The 12,284-nt window shown below is 38.3% G+C and overlaps 1 protein-coding gene across 3 annotated transcripts; it reads right to left on the bottom strand.

The window, feature by feature from the left end:
* Nucleotides 1–956: 956 nt before the first annotated feature.
* LOC119652478 (azurocidin-like) lies at nt 957–11,276 on the bottom strand. Of its 3 annotated transcripts, none has more exons than XM_038056651.1 (7): nt 11,051–11,276; nt 10,872–10,995; nt 10,692–10,808; nt 10,524–10,628; nt 4,198–4,314; nt 3,974–4,143; nt 957–1,107 (listed from the first exon to the last, which is right to left on the bottom strand). In XM_038056651.1, exons 2-7 carry the CDS (start codon nt 10,932–10,934, stop codon nt 1,017–1,019), a joined length of 663 nt encoding a protein of 220 aa, XP_037912579.1. In that variant the 5' UTR covers nt 10,935–10,995; nt 11,051–11,276; the 3' UTR covers nt 957–1,016. The 3 variants fall into 3 exon arrangements, with proteins under 3 accessions (XP_037912579.1, XP_037912577.1, XP_037912576.1); XM_038056649.1 differs by having other exon boundaries at nt 10,692–10,795; XM_038056648.1 differs by having other exon boundaries at nt 10,876–10,995.
* Between the last annotated feature and the right edge of the window lie 1,008 nt (nt 11,277–12,284).

Below are 12,284 nucleotides of genomic sequence, written 5' to 3'. Positions count from 1 at the left end.
ATGACCACAGCTAATTTTTTTGGCCAATTTGTTACCTATTAGGTGACCGTCTTCCTTCAAAGGTACTTTGAGGCGATTTTCGTTGTATTTTGAAGGTTGGATGGCATGACATAACGGATATATTGACCAAACCAATATTTGTTGGTATAGCAAACTACAAATGAATAAGAAAATTAACGAACAAGAACTATTTATTATAATATTTTATTAAAAAGGAGCACCAATTTTCCCGTCTTTCATAAGCCAGCCTGTTTCCACGGTTAAACTGGATCAGACCAAATGTCGAAGAAAATATTTCTACAGATGCAAAAGAAGGCACGACTGTCAGTAACTGCACAAGGATATGCACACGCTGCAGTACCAGATAAACGATCACAAACGACAATTTAAGGGAGTCCCAGGAATACAATGGTTTTTCTTGGACATTCATCAGACGATTTCAGGGAATCCGTTGTTCGTCGGCTAAGGACGACATCCCTTGTAACGAGTCCGGAGCGGAACAAAAACTTGTCATGTAGAATCTTAAACAAAGCCAGACTATTTATTGGTAGCTCGAGGGAGTGGTTCCGAAAATGGTCGCTCGTAAATGACATCATCCTCATTGATGATTTTATCCATCATTCAGTGTTACAATTTCCTTGCTCTGCTATGAGTGTATTGTATATTACGTTGGTTTGAGTGCTACTAATGTAAACCATAGTAGTTTTCTTAGAGTTAGTCAAAATCTACCGTTTATGTCTTAAAAATCATGATTTTTATCGAACCTGCGTTATACCACCAGGACTTAACTGAGTTCCTTATTCACATTTGCTATTGAGTGCAGTGCGTGTAAGGGAACCCACCCCCTCCAGGCCAATATAAAGTACACCGAACCAATTTGAAAAAGACTTTGTTTTCGGCATCCTCGACAGTATTTGCTGAAATATTTTCCTTTATTTTCAAGGAAACAACAAATACTAATTCAAACTTTTTACTAGAGGCATGATAACACTGAATGCATAAATACATAACTTCAATTAGAGAAGAAAAGCTGATACTACGATTATCCACACGAAATGATTGGAAATGATGTTCGAATTGCATTTATGATGAAATCCCTCCACAAGGCTGAAAGAAAAGGAGGAAAATGTCATAGATGTACAAAAGCTTGGGGAGTAGTTAACTTCTAATAACCTTAGCTTGAGAGTAGTTGGAAAATTTGAAAATACAGTGCCAAGAGAAAAAACTCTCATTATAGTGGTGGTCAAAAAAAGTCTGTCAACAACGGTGAAAAAATGAAAACGGGGATTTTTTTTATCGACATATCAGCGGACGTCTCAAATCTAAAATTTACCGTAATGTCGTCCGTCCTATCGCGCTCTATGGTTCTGAGTGTTAGTCGACTATAAAAGACAATGAATGGCGTCTTGCGGTAAAAGGGACGAAGATGTTGCCTTGGACAAGTGGTGCGACTCGTTTTGATTACATGCGAAATGAGGATATCCGCGATCGATATGGGGTCGCACCGATCAGATCAGAGGGATTTGTTATCATGACTGGATGTCGCATATCGGTCGACTCAGCTGTGGGTGAGTACCTGAATTAAAGCAAGGTAATAATCTGGAGCTGGATGAAGTGGCATTCCACAACTGTTGTTTTTTGTGATCGACGTATCAGCGAACGTCTCAAATCTATAATTTACCGCAATGCCATCCATCCTACCACTCTCTATGGTTCTAAGTGTTAGCCGACTATAAAAGATAAACAAAGGCGTCTTGTGGTAATGAAGACAAACATGTTGCGTGTGACTAGTGGCGTGACTCGTTTTGCGAAATAAGGCAATGCTAACCAAATTGCCTTCTACAGTGTACTATAGTGTACGATTGCGGTCTTGAATAAAGTGCTCTTACACAATTCAAAGCCCTGATCCGATATGGATTGTTGCGCCAACGATTATTATTATTATGTTTATTTGGACATATATTAGAATGAGACATATTTTGAGGCCTAGAATTAAACTAAACGCATCTTCCTGATTTTTTTTCGGATTTTTGGGTTGAGTATTTTCCGAAAATGAGTCCTGTCTCAGTTTAAATGTGCATATTTTGACTAATATCAGATTCGGAAAGTACTAGTTGAGACTCACACGACTATATTCGATGAAAAAACTTTTTACATTCCCCTTTACATGTATGGGGAGCCCCCCTTTAAACTGTACCTAAATTTGTATCACTCTCTGAATGCGTGGGATTTCATAGTTCCCATATGCCCACCAAATTTCGTTCGGATCGGTCTAGCCGTTTTGAAGAAAAGTGTGACAGACAGACAGACAGACAGACATTGAATCCTTGAAGGTTTTGTTTTACACAAAATCTGAAACATGAAAAGCAAAATGATGCAGTATGTTAATAGGAATATGAAAAGAAGAATGAAGTCTAAATTGGCAATCAGAAAACCAATGTACACTATGTTGTTAATGAGATTTTCCAATCGATGGGTAATACCGATAACAGTACAATACAACAAAATACCATTGCGTGAGATAATTGATGCCGTTCATGTGTAATTGTTACCCAAATGGTCGCGTAAAATAACAAAAGGTGAAAGATGTCGCGTGAATCTCGTGGTACTTCATTTGAAAAATGCCAGTTGGTGATCTTTAGTTCGGAAAAAGGTTTATCCCAATCACCGGATCGCAATCCAATTGAGAACCTATGGGACCAATTAATAATAATAATAATAATCGTTGGCGCAACAATCCATATTGGATCAGGGCCTTGAAGTGTGTTAGAGCACTTCATTCAAGACCGTAACGGTACACTAGGAGGGAATGTGGTCAGCATCGCGTTCGCCCGAGATTATTACCCTGATTTGACTCAGGTACTCATTCACAGCTGAGTCGACTGGTATCCGACGTCAATTCTTGATACAAATTCCACTATCACCAGTGAGATTTGAACCGCGACCTTCCGTACGACAGCCTTGTGCTCTAACCACTCAGTTATCCGGACCAATTGTATCGCAATATTCGTCAGCGTCTATCCGCCTCGAATAAAGCAAAAATGAGAACTCGACTCCTCGAAGAATGGAGTAATCTTCCCACACATTACCTTCGAACCATGATACAATCGATGCCGATGGATATACGAAGTATTAAGAACTGTTTTGATCCTGTTTTTTGACCGCTATTGATTTCATTACTTTTTTTGACTGTGATGTTTAATTTTTTTTTCATTTTCCTAAGGCTGTGCTAATTTGATTCTCTTTTCTCAAATTTGTTTGTACATGTGTATTAAATAATGTTTCTTTTGTATGTTACAACTCATTCTGGCATAATAAAGGAATTGTTTTCCTACATTTTCCCTCGTGTTCACTTTATTGGGCGTTGTTGACAAACTTTTTTGACCACTGTAAAATTAAATTTTCCAAACTAATTCTGAAGTTAGTTCCGAATTCAAAAATATTTAGCATGGTCTATGCAGAGCATGGAGTATGAGTATAAGTTTGCCCTATGAGATCTTACAATAGCTATATAACGATAAATCTAGAATTGTACCGTATGATCAAAAAGTGTCAGGAACTTTTAATTTTACTTATAAGACATGTCGCATCCCAATAGACTTGCATTTCGTGTAAAACCAACAATCAGAAGGCGATTGAGAAGAACATGACTTTTGAATCGAATAATGCCCGACTTTCATGAAACACATAATTACTGGTGATGAGACGTGACTCAACGACAGCCACAAGAGACACATCAACAATCCTCCGAATAGCGCTCCGAAGACGTGCTGTAGCCGAAAAAACAGAATGTGATGAGAACGTGGAAGGCCATCCCTTTGGCAGCTTACCAACTAACGCACTTATGTTGCTTCAGATAGATGTTATTTTGAAGGAAATAAAATAAGTTTACATGAAAACTAAGTCGTTTTTGCTTTATTTATACATTCCCGCTACTTTTTGATCATCTATTACAAAACTAAGAAAGTTTTACCGTTCTGAATTCGGTGCCTCATACTCCTTCATTCGAATAATAGCGTCAATCCATTCCCAGTGTGTTGCGATATTCAAAAAAATCTGCACATTTCGATGGCAGAACAAATCACCTTCTACAAAGATGGCTTGTAAATATCCATGGCAGATGAGACTGATTCCCGGATCGTTCTTGGAAAGAATTGGCCTTAATTCGAATTTAATCTTATAGAAATTCGAACTTACTGGACATTCCATTTCAGATGCATTCCACGTTAGGCAGGTGGAGTAAGGAGAACTTTCTATATTACACTGAAAACTATTTGCGACTGTGACGAAAGAGTGGGTAATCACATCGTTTTTCTAATCAATAAGAAACGAACTTTTGTAATTAGTTAATTTTGCCTAGATACTTTTTAAAAGTGTAGAGTGTGAGTATTCAGTCGGTAGCTGGCATATGAATTTTGGCTGTCCTTTTGGAAGTGCCTACTCACTAGGAAGCAGCAAAATCTGATAACTTTTCTGATATTAGCAAGGGTACATTAAGTATTAATCTGTTGAGCATTTTTATTAAGGTTTTGTGTAAACATAAAACCTTATTAAGATCGGTTTACCGTCTGTCTGTCCGTCAGCCGCATTTTTCTCGGAGACCGTTATAGCGATTGACACCAAATTTGGTACAAAAGTGGGAACTATGAACGCTCACGCATACAGTGAGTTAAATCCTGTTGCATCGAATTTAAGGGAGGTCCCCATATATGCGAAGGGGGGGTGTAGCATTTTTTTTTCATCAAATATAGTCATGTGGGGTATCAAATTAAAGATCTTGGTTAGAATTTTTCGAAGCCGGTCTTACTTTTGACATTTGTGGGAAAGGTGGAGAGTGCGGGGGGTTGAAAGTGATTATTTCTTTAAAGGGGCCATTCTCAGAAAATACCAAACCGAAAAATTTGAAAAAATCAGGCAGCTGCCACTTTATCGTGCCTGGGCTCCGAGATACCTTCCATACCGATATCTGTTCAAATAAAGTTAATAATAGTATATTACTATAATCTATTTTTAGCAATTCGCTGCGGAAACCCCCTTAAGTTCATCCTAGCACCACAAAATTTTACAGGGATGTAGGCTATAATGTGGAGCATGATCTTTCCAAGTTTGGTGGTATAATGGCTATAAGGCTATAATGTAGAACATGATCTTTCCAAGTTTGATGGTGGAAATCGAACCATTACTAACAAAGTTATAATACGCCAAAATTGTTGCTTCTTTGAAAATTGAAGACTATGAATGTCAATGTCACCCGAAAGTGGATACTCTCACATAATATATGGATAAATTACGTGCTACTTACTAACCTTTCGTACCTGAAGCGTCCAGCTTCCGGTTTCTCGACTTGTTAAGTCTTATTAAAATCGAAACCGATTGACACGAAATGTAGTGAGAAGGTGGGAACTATGAACGCCCGACGTGCAGTGAGTGATATCCTTCTACGTTGAAATTTAGGGGGGTCCCCATACATACATGCAAAAGGGGAGTGGCAAATTTTCTTTCATCGAATGTAGTCATGTTTGGTATCAAATGAAAGGTGTCGATTATTACTTTTCGAAGCCGGTCTTAGTTTTGAGATTTGTTAGAAAGGCCGGGAGCGGGAGGGGTGGAAAGTGTTGAGTAATTTAACGGACTCATTCTCAGAAACTACCCAACCCAACCAAGTTGCAGTAGCTTAAAGTTGACTATACCTTGTAAATTTACTGCAGCTAAATATCAATATCACACTAAAGTGAGTAGTCAGACATGCTAAATGCATATACATAACGGGCTACGTACAAATGGGATAATTCTACACTTAAATATACTCACAGAAGAAACAAACAAAACCTTTCATACCTGACTTGTCTAATCTTACTACGAAATTTTAGCTTCATCAGAAGGAGAAATGCGATTCTAAAATATAGATTAGGTCGGCTTGAAATATGCACTTGCCAGAATAACTATTCGCACACTTTAATGTTCAATTTTAAAGATAATTTAAAAAACTAAATAAAATAGTTTCGCATTAAGAAAATCCCATAATATGGTCAGCTACAGGTATTGTACCTGAATGCCTCATGGCTTCCCTTGACCTCCTGCCCCTTTATAATTTAAGTAGGTAGGATCCTCCGAGCCTAAATGCTTGACACTTAGTGCTAGAATTAGGTAAAATGCGGCATCTGCCGAGATTGTCACTACTCGGAAAATAATAATTATATTTGGCCCAAAAAGCCAGAGCCTTGAAGTGTGTTAGAGCACTTCGTTCAAAGCCGTAACGTTACTATACCCTATAGGAGGCAATGTGGTCAGCATTGCGTTCGCCCGAGATTATTACTCTTTTACTCATTTACAGCTGAGTCGACTGGTATCCGACGTCAAATCGAGATACAAATTTGAATCGCGACTTTCCATACGACAGCCTTGTGCTCTAACTATTCAACACTTATCTAATACCACCGATCCATTGGAATGTTCACTTTATTCTTGGTGGGTTTTCCAAGCCCTATACTTTCGTAATATTTTTTTTCAGCGGAAAAATGCAGGCAGAAAACGTATTTGTACATGTACACTTCGGGGTACCCCACGCTTATTTTACAACGAAAAAGTGTGTGAAAGTTACATAAAATAACTAAACAGTATAAAATTGATTTGAATTGAATTGATTTGACTCGGTGATAGTTTATTGCGAATTGAAAATCGTGATGAGTCCTAAGACAAAAGAATTTGATACTCATGATCGAGGATTGATCCTCAAATTACAGAGTGAAGGAAGATTTTTACGTGAAATCGCGAAAACTATTGGTAGAAGCCACTCTTCTATCCAGGACGTTATTAAAAGCTTTCAATCCACTGGTTGTATTCGGCCCAAGCCACGAACAGGCCGTCCATCCAAGTTGACCGAATTTTAGAAGCGATTAATTTTATCATCAGTGAATGAAAATCCAAGAATTACGGCTTCCAAAATTGCCGAAGATGTAAGGGAATCCTTCAAGAAAGAAAAAAAGAATGAAATCCGCTAATGATTACATAAAAATGGCTCCAGAGTTCGAAGTTCGAGTCCTATTTTCCGACGAAAGCAAGTTCTGCATCTTTGGAATTAAAGGAAGGAAGTTAGTTTGGCGGAAGAAAGGAACAGCTTCTTAATAAGGAAAACGACTTAGTACGGAGGATATGGTCGTATGGATTGGGGATGTATGTCAGCTGCAGGAGTTGGAAAATTAACTTTTATAGAAACCACAACGAACCAGTACGGTTATTTAAATATTTTGAAACAAAATTTACAACGGACAGAACCTAGGATAAGATTTTTGGTTCCAATAGGATAATGATCCTAAGCACACGGCGCACATTGTGAAATTGAGGCTACTTCATAACACCAAACATTAATTGTATACACCCCTTCAGTCACCAGGCCTTAATTGGTGGGATTTACTGGAATGTAAAATTGGCAAACATAACATTACGTCCACAAAAATGCTAAGAGCGTTATTATGGAGGAATGGGCTAAAATAAGCGAAGAAGAAACATACAAATTAGTCAAATCAATGCCACCTTTCGGAGGTTCTCCAGCGCAAAGGATACCTTACCAATTACTAATAATAGTTATCAGATATCATAAAATAACTTTCCCCCCATTTCAAATGTACGAATACTTTTTCTGGTGAATAATTTCTATAATTTGGTTTATTTTTGATTTAAAAAGAAATTAAAACACAATGAAATTTTTAATACATAATAAAGAGAAAGTACACAATTCAACAAACAATTGACCAGTTCGACTTAAATACGAGGACATTTTTCGAAATTGAAAGTTTATGTTTACGGTGTACAGATACTTATTCTGACAAGTGTATATATATATACTACCCGAAAAATTGTAGATATGTAATTCTTTTAGTTTATTGTTTCATCTATGATGCAGAAAATTAGCGATATTCAGCATAAATTTGACGGGAGAGAATGTTCTGTACATTCTGAATTGCATTTAAATCTGAAGAGTGTGTTTACTAATTCACGGGAAATAATTCAGTTTATGAAGCTTAGACCATCTATATTACGCTCTTCCCCACCTGCCAATTGGTTTTGGTTTCAAGAATTCATTTTTAAGGCTGTGTGTAAAACAAAACCTTATTAAAATCGGTTTACTGTCTGTCTGTCTATCAGATGCATTTTTTTCGGAAAACGTTGTAGCCATTGACACCAAATGTGGTGGAAAGGTGCGAAATGTGCACGCTCACGCATACAGTGAATTACATCACTCTTGATCGAAATTAAGGGGGCCTCCATATATGCAAAAGCAGGGTGTACAATTTTTTTTTTCACCAAGTTTAGTCACGTAAGGTATCAAATGAAAGGTATCGATTAGTACCGGCCTTAATTTTGACATCTATTGGGAAAGTGGGGAGTGCTGGGGGCCGAAAGTGATCACTTCTTTCACGAAGCTCCCCCCCCCCCCCAATGAGGCCAGCGAACAACTACTCATTTGCCAGGCTCCCCAGAATGAGTCATAAGTAGTTCCATTGAACGAAGCAGTCTTTCTGTTCCCAGCAGAGATTGCAATAACAGACCAGGAAGTCTGAATGCTAGGAAAAAATTGTTTACCCCGGCCTCCGTAGCTTTAGCTAAGAATAGTCCTAAGGAGTAATACAGTTCGTTCTTTTGCTGAAAGATTACTTTGGCCACTGGAGAGAGGTTCACATCTTCAGACGCAAAGGCGCCATCAATCAAGACTTCCTACAGAAGGCCCCTCAAATGTCTCCATTCGAAAGTTCCCCAATGCAAGCCACCCACGGGATCAGTTTTATCTACAGGGAAATATTCGTGGTGGCTAGCCATTTTATTGTAAATACTAAGAAATTTCATTTGCGCGAAACAGATCAAACCAAATGGGAAAACAAAACGCTCGTCGAACCAGCAGGAACCTCAGTCTCAGCTTTCACCAAAATTTTCGGGCGAAGAAACGGGCTATATTACTCACCTTAAACGGGCCAAGGGTATGAAGCATAAGACAGCAAGTGAACTTTGCAACAGTGGAACAGCGACCGGACCGGAATAATTTGTTGGTTACAACACTACTATCAATAAACCGCAAAGTGACACAGCCGCAATTCATGTGCCAGCTAGGCAGTCTGAAGCAAGGCATCGAAGTAAGCGATGAACGACCCCTTCAAGACCATCGTCGATTCCCAAACTAGGAGCCCCTCGAAATAAACTGAAGAGATATTGCAACGAAACAGCCAGGGATATAGACTCGTAGCTAGAGATTTTAAGCAAACCGCAAACATTTGTCAAATAAGAAAATTCGACTTGAACCGAAAAACCGAATTCTATCCACGAAGAAAAATTTGTTCTGGAATACATCCCGGCTGAAGCATAGTTAATACTTACAATGCGGAGGCTAACCTAACATCGAAACTTCCTGATCATAAAGATCGGTAAGGATATTGTAGTTAACATCGATGCCATCGATCATACCAGCTGAAGAATCACAAGAGTCACGAAATTTACCTCGTTAAAGAGGAATGTGGGGAAATCTCAACTGCTACTTCATGATACTAATTTTCTCTGCTAACCCTTTTGTAAACCGTACGCTGACAATCATTTTGTATAAATAAAACTATGCTCCTATCTCAACAACTTTATCTTTATTTGCTCCTGTCTGGGTGCTGTGTGTGTTATTTAATGTCATTAATGTCATTTAATGTCAAATCTATAAAACATAGATGAAATGAAAACCGAAATAAGCGACCCAACGGTATGTGTGGAGGTGAATACCTTCCTGGCACGAAATCATTGAAACGTCTGACACTTTCTGTCGCACCCTGCTGTCCTTAAAGTGCAGTCTAAAGCCCGCCATCTACGAACAGTTCATTCTGTCGCCGGAACGCACATACCATCCCAGCCGCCACATCGTTAGTTCAACTCTGGACATGGGAGGCCTAAACAAACATATCGGGCCGGTTGGCCGAATCATTTTTCATTCGATCAACGGCCGCGAGAAAAATCAAAACTGGCAAACAATTGCATCGGATCCACATCATGTAAATGTGGACTATCCAGACGTAATTGTCAAAAATGTACGTGGATAGCGGGCTTAAGGGGCCCACCTTGTCATAGCATCTCATTAGGTTTTTAAGTTGATCTGTCTATTATAACTTACTAGAGTTAGGGGAAAAACAAGTCGAGAAATCGGGAGCTGAACGCTTCAGGTATGAAAGGTTTTATGTATTTCTTATATAAGAATATTTGTCATTTGGCATTTGTCTCTTTTGAAGAAGGTTCATGCACTTAGTTTGTCAGACTATTCATCTTTGTGTGAGAGTGACTTTCAGTCTAAGGATTCCAATAAGATTGCACAAACTAGGCCACAATAAAGATTAATAAATAATTAATTATTATGTGCACAGGTAGCACAAACAGTTTCATTAGGCAAAATTATCCAACTCTAGTGGTCAGATTATGATAACTTGGTCGGTTTGATACACAATACCATGGACATGGTCATTGTAAGAATTTGATCATAGAACAAGGAAATCGCTTACAATGAAAATTTTTCCACAGACAATACATTCTTCACCCTCAGAAGCACTTATAGTCTTCATCCGAATAGGCTTGACGTCAACTGTTGCTGTAAAGGGCGTTTCAACCTAAAATATGATTTTTGAAATGCATTTTTCAATTACTGCGAGATCTATGTAGTAATGCGGTACTTTCACCACTCCAATATTATATTGAAACGCTTCTTTCGTGAGCAAAAACGGGTGAGCGAATCCTTTTGAAATGCGGCGTATTTGGCGTTGTCCGTCGGGTTTGCCTGCGATAACCATCTGATTTTTCATAAGCAAACATATATGATATTTACATTGATGGTATCTTTAGAGATAACCTACACACCAATTTGCTGTACACATTTCTGTCACGAGAGTAGAAGCAACTTGAGGGTGCAACTGCATGCCTTAGTTCTACTAATGCCCCACTGCATTTGTGGGAACCATCTTTAGAAAGAATTTCAATCTGAAAGAATAGTACATAGTTAACGATCTGAAAATCTACAGAACAACGCACGTACGTAGTATGGGATATTTTCTAGTTCTCTTCCACTATACATTTTTCCTATCTGATCAATGGACTGGAGTGGACGAACGAATTTAATAATGGAGGCAATAAGAATAATGAAAAATTTTGACAACATGTGAAATTAACACCAAACAGACTAGAAAATAGTCAAACGTGGCAATATTTTGACGTATTATATCAAGTCTAACAACTAATTACATTATCCATAAGGGATTGATTTGTAAAATTATTTTTTTTGTATACTTTACACAGACAGTAGTACTGTTTTATCGTACATGAACTATAAAAAGTGAGGATTTTGATCTAGATATATGTATCTTACTTTTAGGCCATATTTTCATCTGTCACTATGATTTAAGCCTGTTTCGACCAGACAAACATAAAAGGGGAAGAGGAGTAAAGGGTGGCGATCCTGAATTCAACAGGACTGACAGATGAAAAACCGCCAGTAAAATTCGGGGAGCTGAAAACTTCGACGAGGTCTCCTTTCAGTGACAAAGCCAAAATTTTTGCCTAAGCCATCAAGCCCTACAAATGATCTCCAGCTCTGTGCCTACGTCTAACTATCGTACAATATGAACGAAGGGGATTAGAATGCTTACAAAGTAGGTTCTAATTGAAGCCATTTTGCTATAATTATTTGCTATAATTTAACTTTGTTTGATGCTTTAGTGGTTTTGTATTTGATTTCATTATCCGGATTTACCTCAACGGCCTTAAAGTATACTATAAAATAGCAGTTAGCTTTACTGAGTTTTGCATAGGGTTGTGTTTTGAGAGTAGGCTAGCACACTAGCTAGCCTTTGGATGCAATGCAAACGACCATAGCGAGATATTGGCTTCGTCTTGCAGATATGAAAATAGAAACGAAGCTACAAAATTGTCGGTTTGATAGTGCTTATCCTTTGCTGGGTGATTTGTTTCCGAGGTCCAGGCCCGCCAGCGAGTTTTGCAAAGCCATCCGGCTACAAAAGAAGGACACTAGCACAAAACAGTTATAACTTCAGATTGACATAGAGATAAGTGCCATATTTCAGACTAATTAGCGGAATCTAATCTAGCGCTGCTAATGCATCGAGCGACATACAGTCAGACTGAGAACCATGGTTTTGTTAGTGTTTATCTTCAGTTCAACTCTAATTGCCTGTCTTTCCAAATCCAGAGTCATTTGGCCAAAGTCCATGACCTGGTAGAAGAGTAAAGAGAAAGAAAACAGATATCATTAC

This window comes from Hermetia illucens, chromosome 3 (assembly GCF_905115235.1).
Source record: "Hermetia illucens chromosome 3, iHerIll2.2.curated.20191125, whole genome shotgun sequence".
NCBI classification, from domain to species: Eukaryota; Metazoa; Arthropoda; class Insecta; order Diptera; family Stratiomyidae; genus Hermetia; species Hermetia illucens.
This window is presented reverse-complemented; position numbering and strand designations above follow the sequence as displayed.

What these genes read in the sequence shown, in the direction of transcription:
- LOC119652478 (XM_038056648.1), bottom strand. Translation starts at nt 11,173, where the DNA reads ATGTTGTCAAAATTTTTCATTATTCTTATTGCCTCCATTATTAAATTC. An exon ending in GAAATGTGTACAGCAAATTG is followed by an intron (nt 10,809 to 10,875) that starts GTGTGTAGGTTA and finishes ATGAAAAATCAG; the next exon opens with ATGGTTATCGCAGGCAAACC. An exon ending in ATAATATTGGAGTGGTGAAA is followed by an intron (nt 10,629 to 10,691) that starts GTACCGCATTAC and finishes ATCATATTTTAG; the next exon opens with GTTGAAACGCCCTTTACAGC.